Source organism: Cryptomeria japonica, chromosome 3 (genome assembly GCF_030272615.1).
Source record: "Cryptomeria japonica chromosome 3, Sugi_1.0, whole genome shotgun sequence".
NCBI classification, from domain to species: domain Eukaryota; kingdom Viridiplantae; phylum Streptophyta; class Pinopsida; order Cupressales; family Cupressaceae; genus Cryptomeria; species Cryptomeria japonica.
Window position 1 is genome coordinate 791,783,663 of NC_081407.1, and position 6,564 is coordinate 791,790,226.

General features: G+C 34.7%; 1 protein-coding gene across 1 annotated transcript; it reads right to left on the bottom strand.

Moving 5' to 3' along the window:
- Positions 1 to 1,895: 1,895 nt before the first annotated feature.
- On the bottom strand, positions 1,896 to 4,290 carry LOC131069590 (uncharacterized). The gene has a single exon (XM_058005095.2). The coding sequence runs from the start codon at positions 4,136 to 4,138 to the stop codon at positions 2,087 to 2,089; it is 2,052 nt and encodes a 683-aa protein (XP_057861078.2). The 5' UTR covers positions 4,139 to 4,290; the 3' UTR covers positions 1,896 to 2,086.
- Positions 4,291 to 6,564: the final 2,274 nt, after the last annotated feature.

A 6,564-nucleotide genomic window follows, 5' to 3' on the forward strand; every position in this document is an offset into this window, starting at 1 on the left:
TCTGAAAATTATAGATCATTGATCATGATCAATAGAACAAGCTTCGGCTTTGATTTTTCTGAAAAATCAATAACACGAGTTTGATAACCACATTTTGGAGCCAGTTTAGCTGCGTCCTCTGAACTCTATGCAATGCACTCATTTGAATTGCTTGTGCTTTGAAAATTATTATTATATTTAATTAATTAATTAATTTTTTAAAATTTATATTAGTGTTTTAGCTAAATAATATTTAATTACATATGTCGAGAGGCATCTACAATGACATCAAAATGTCTGTAAACAAAAATCCATTTTTGAAACAATTTGACATGCAAATGATCGGTAAATGCAGTAAATATGCCATGTTTAAGTTTTTGTGGAGGTGTTATTTTATTAATCCAAATAAAATAGAACCATCACCACTTGTCTGCAACCAGACTCACAACTTTTTGCATGCAACAATTTAATGGATTTGTATTATTGGTGTTTAGTATTTTAGAAAAATATTTATTTTACAATGATTGTTTTCTATTATAAGATATCTCTTGACATATTTTACATTTATTTTTTTAATAGGAGTATAATAGTAATTAATATAAAATTTACAACATAAATAAATAACTGTGATTGAAAACATCAATACAAAAAATATACAGTTGAATTTAAAAATACTCTTACACAATATCTTAATAGTTAATAATTTAAAGATCTTTGAACAAGTTGCAGTTTTTTTGTAGCGTGTTAAATTATATAAACATACTAAGATTTAATTGTGTGATTTTCAGATCTAATATATTAATCCAATTTTTAATCCATATTTCATAAATAATAGTTTACAAAAATTCATTTCTCATAAACATAAATAAAAAACTAACTCTTATTTAACTCTATCGTTTTCTATAGATACAATAAATAAATTAGAACAATGTTACAAACCTAATATATGATGTAAAATTTCAATCACACACACATACACACACACACACACACACACACACACACACACACATATGAGGGTCAAACTCATCTTTTTTTAATATTAGCGTTTTGTATAAGTTTAGTAATACTTATAAAATTGGAGAAACATGGTTGAATTTGATCTTATAGTTTAAAATTTTGTTGACTTTAAAAATGCAATAAAATTTGTTTTAATAAAAAAGTATTGTTTTGTTTCTAATGACAATGTTTAAACATTTAGGTATCTAAGAAGTCTTCATAATTTTTCAAAGCAATTGAAAAATTTTATTTAAAAAAAAATAATCACTTGGTAGTGTCATATTATTTTATTTAGTAGGTCAAAAATCAAGATTAGATATTTGTCATTCTCATAACGACCATTTACCTAATTTCCCAATTTTAACAGTTTATATAAATTAAATTAAAGTTTGATAGATCTCTTTATCATAAATTTTGAAAACCAAACATTAAAAATTAAGTCATAGATACCATACCTTATTCTTAATTATTAATGAAAAAGTTTATTTATATCTAATTTATATTGGTCAAACTTGAGTGCTTTATATCTTCTTTATAGTTTAGATTTCTAACATATAAATTTTTTATTTATATTAACGGAATAATAATTCAAATTAAAATTTACTACTATTAATTGCAAAATATATTTTTTCTTATTTAAATGTTCTTTATATATTTGAAATGGAAAAAGTGGAAAAGAAGATAGTTTGTAGAATTGTTTTAAATATTGAAATATATAAAAAGATTTGAATTCAACACCATTTAGATACTTACAACATGAATTTTAAACCATAATTAAAATAACACGAAAATGCGAATGGAAACAGCACGAGAATGGATGTACGAAAATGCGAATGGAAACAGCACAAGAATGGGTGTAGGTGGTTGTTCCAGTCAATCTCCTCTATCAAAAAGTCAGTAGAAAACACCCACCTGTGTAAAATCCAAATATATATTTTGTATTACCTGGTCATTGCAACAAGATAAGACATTGCGGCAATACCTATTGCAAAGATTCCAAATGTCAGTAGAAAACACACAGAAAATGCAGAACACAGATCACTAAAAAGCTTTGTAATCTTGGCCATATGCCAATTATTCAAAGTAATTTTGGCCATATGTCACAGCTCTACGGTTCTGCAAGCCACCCTGGTTCATCAAAATCGGCTTTCAGCTTTTCCCCTGATATTTTCTTATCAGCTAAATTCAGAGACTGAAAATCAATTTGCTCGACATTACAACCCTTGTGCCATGCAGGAGTCCCATCTTCATACGCATTGAAAGTTAACCTCTGCAAATCACTTCCATCCAACGCAGACAAAAAAAGTTCTCCATAAGGTTGGAATTGATTGGGCAGAGAAACTGGCTCTGCCGAAACTCCGCTTAAATTCGCAGTAAAAAGAAGACTTTTAGAGTCGGGGCTGAAGCAGACATGGTTGATTCTTTCCTTCTCGGTGCCCGGCACTCTGTGTAGCCCCGATCCATCTGGATGAACTAAATACGCGCTAAAGCAGGTCGATTCATGGGGATTGTCCCGATTAGAAGAAAATCCAATCCATTGACCGTCGGGAGACCAGGAGGGCATGGTGTCAATCCAGGGGCCTTCAGTCAGGGTTCGAATCCCGCTCTCCTCGCCCTCCTCTGCATCCATTATGTACAGATTCTTGTGCCCAGATCTCCCCGATCTGAAGACCAATTGTTTCCCATCTGGAGATGCAAAAGGAAAGGCATTGTTGTTGGTGCCATTTTTGGTCAAAATCTTCACCTCTGATCTGACATCGCCCTCTTCTCCCAAGTCGTCTGGATTAAAGCGGATTGATATTACATGAACTGTAGTTTTATCCGAAGCAAAAATGGGACCAACAGACGCATATAAAAGCCCACTTTTCTTGGTATTCCATGAAACAGCAAATGCAGGGCCATTGAACAATTTCCATCTCTTGGACGCCCCATCTGCCTTCACTACGTGAACTCCACCAATTGGACCCAAACCAGGATTGAAGGCTATGAGAGACCCATCAGGAGAAAACGTCGGGAAAAAGCCGTTTATTCTCTGCATTGTAAGCGTCGCAATGGGTGACTCCACATGCTCTAAGAAAGGAATCATGGTGTCACCCTCTTGGGCATCTTCTCCCCTGAATCTGTGGAAGCCAAGCTTTGAAGAATCAGGGGAAACGAAAGGATTGTAGTGATGAATCTCCGGATTGATAGAGGAGGTCACCGGTATAAAAGATTTCGACTGCAGGTCGAAGATTTCAATATGCCTGAACTTGGTCTCCGGTCTGCGGGTAGCCACCGCTATCCAGTTCCCCGTGTGTGAAGCGCAGGGAGTGAAAGCATGAACAGAGGGCGGCGTTATCCGCTGTGGTTGAATTGCTCCATCCAAAAGGTTCAATCTGTAGATGCTCCACCACCCATCTTCAGCCCTTCTGTGAAAGTAGACTGTATTTTCATCTGCCCAGCTCGGCCAGCCTCCCCACTGTGCAACCATTCTCCTGTTAGAGCCGTCATCTGCACTGAAAACATAGAGATCAGTCTGGAGATCCTCAATATGTTTCATCTCCCACTCTCTTGTCTTGCCGTAAGAGGCAACCATCAGCCGTTTTCCAGAGGGAGAAATGGAGGGACTGAAGTCGGTAACACCGGGAGGAGTAAGCCGAACTGTTGCCCCTGTTTTCAGAGACGTAGAGTAGACTGCAGACCAGCTTCCGATAGCTTGATTAGCAGGTTTCTCTCGAGTCGATACGTAAAAGACTTTTCCATTGTTGACAATAGGCCTGTCGAAGAAGAATCCGGCGACTCCCTTCAGAGAACCCACAGTAACTCTTCTCGAAGAATTGTCTTCCTCTGTTTTAATGGCTGCGCTCAAGTGTATTCTGGCGCTTCCAGTTCGCTCCGAGACAAATACCAAGCTCTCCTCTTCGTCACTAATCTCCAACTCAGACTTTGCAAAATCGTGATCTTGGTGTCGAAGGAAGAGCTTGACATCTTCGATGGCCACAAATTGAGCATTGTAGTTAACAGATCTTCCGTCTGTTAGTCTTTTGTCTTTGAGCTTCACAGATTTCACCTCATTCAAGTCACGAGGAAGATCGATTGTGAAAACATCGAATCCATAATGCGTGCGACCAATTTCAGAAAACACAACTTGCCCTTCCAACTTCCTCTCCACCACCGCCATTGTTGCAACTTCACCCACGATAAATGAATTCTATGCAAGGCAATAAAATACTTTTCTGTACCAAGATTTATTCCAGAATGCTTAGGATGAAACAGGTATCAGTATATAAGCTGCCGCTTCGTGTTTAGCTGATTGAGGTGTGACCTGAGCAGTGACGTCTCTAGAGTCCTTGAAAGAATCAAATTCAACTTCCTTTGACAAGAAAACAGAAGTGCATCCGGATATACACTGCCATATTTTTTGCCGTTTTCTTTTTTAATTGAAAAAATGCATAAAAATATAGTCAAAAGATTATCAAGAAGAAGACAGTAAACAGCTGACATCAACTCCTCAACCAACTATTTCTTAAAATCTTTATTTCCTTACCAACTTTCCTTCTTGTCGTCAATCTTAAATGAAATTTTTTATGTGTCATAACATCTATGATTGTGCATGGTTCTCTTGTATTGGTTTAACTAAAAACTTAATAATCTACTCCTACCTAACGCCTCAACATCCTTAGCTTAAAAATGTGATGAGTGGCTATATGGTATTTATATTATGATTTGACCTAGTTTATAGCTCCCCATAAAACCTTATCCTTTATGGTGAAATGGTCAATTTAAATTAATTTTATCTCATGAACCATATCATTAGTACACACATTTGTTTCTTTTCAATTCTTTGTGACCGATTTATTATTTTTTACTATATAATCTTTCTATTAATTAAAAAATGCTAGAAACACCTATTACCTAAGGTATAGTGTTAATGTGTCATGGTGCTTGGATGTTTGAATCACATTGGTCTTTAGATGTTGAATGGAGCATTTAGACATGCAATACTAATCTCTTCATATTCTTCAGCTCACATTATCATTTTTATTTTAAACTTTAAAAAAGTCATATGGTTATTGAAATCAATGTTCTAACTTGGTAATTTTAAATATTTTGTTAACATCAAAGGGAAGAAAATATATGTGCCAAAGTAAGATGAGGCTTATTTAATGCCTCTTGTAACACCATTATAAATATAGTTGATTACTTTTTTGCTAAAAAATGATCCCAGGTGCCAAAAAAATGTAGGTACAAAAAATGTAGGTACTGGGTTTGAACAAAGGAAGGCAATTTTTGGCAATGAATTCAAAAATAGTGCTTGGCACAAGCAAGTGAAGGAATAATGAGATTCTCACACCCAAAAAAGCATGGAAGATAATTAAATATTGTTACTCTTAGCATCAAAAACCTATTCCTAGATTCAGGAAAAGAACATAGAAGGTGGAGGTGTGTAAAAAAGATAGAGAAAGAGTGTTCAAGATGAAAAATAGAAAATGGATGAATGCAAGAATATGAGGAGAGTACCTTGGTGCCCAGTTGGAGAGATCTCACATGAAGGAGTATTTGGATTGAGATGTTAGAAGAAAAAATTCATGTTCTTGGTTCAAGTTTGCAATGAATTGATTTGTGTTGTTGGATTTTTGTAGAGTTTGAAAGAGTAGATTCTTGTGTTATTTTCTATAACTTGTTGTAGAAAAGGGTTTTCTATAGGTTTTGGTTTAAAATTTAGCATAGTGTTGTTAGTAGAAAAAATATAGTGAGTATGTATTCTTATAGATGAATATGGGGGATTTTATTGTATAAGGTTCTATAAGGAAAGGATGGCATTACATCGTTGAAAATAATTTAGTCTAGAAATTAATGTTATGGACATGTAAGAGCCCAAATTGGCTAAATTGTCTACTAACAAGTTAACTTCCGCGAAGGTGTGCATGAGTTTGAATTGCTTAAGGGCCATCATATTTAGGTGAGATTCAACAACGAGGTCATATAAAAACTACCAAAGATTGTCTTGACCATTCAATGTCATGATGGAATTTCTAGAATATCCTTCAATAATCACCTTGGTGTAACCTTTATATTTCACCAACAAAATATCATGGTGAGTGACTACCACCTCATCATATTTGGATGATTAGACCCAAAATTAAATACACATGCAAATATAAATGTGCCTACCTCATCTCTTAGGATTCCAACCAATTTCACTGACTCGAGTTCCCTATAGCTAAGCTATCAAAATTTAATTTTAACCAACCAAGATCAAGGTGGACCAATTCCAATGTTGAAGAGGTAGACCATAGTGCGTGTTTTTCTCCAATTGATAATATGACATCTATTACTCTCCTATGTATATATGTATGTATACACACATATGTATATATGTATGTACAAGCCGGTCTGTTGACAGTTAAAACAGACTTAAATGTGTATGATCGCAAATATGGAGTGAGGTGAGAAACATAATCTGATTTTGAAGATCACGACGTTTATGAGTAGTCTTGGGAAATACGGCACAAGTTTCTAACATCAATGAAATGATTATACGGCACTGTATAGAATAATTTTACTCTTTATTACATATGAACGACATTGATAAGGGCAGTTAAG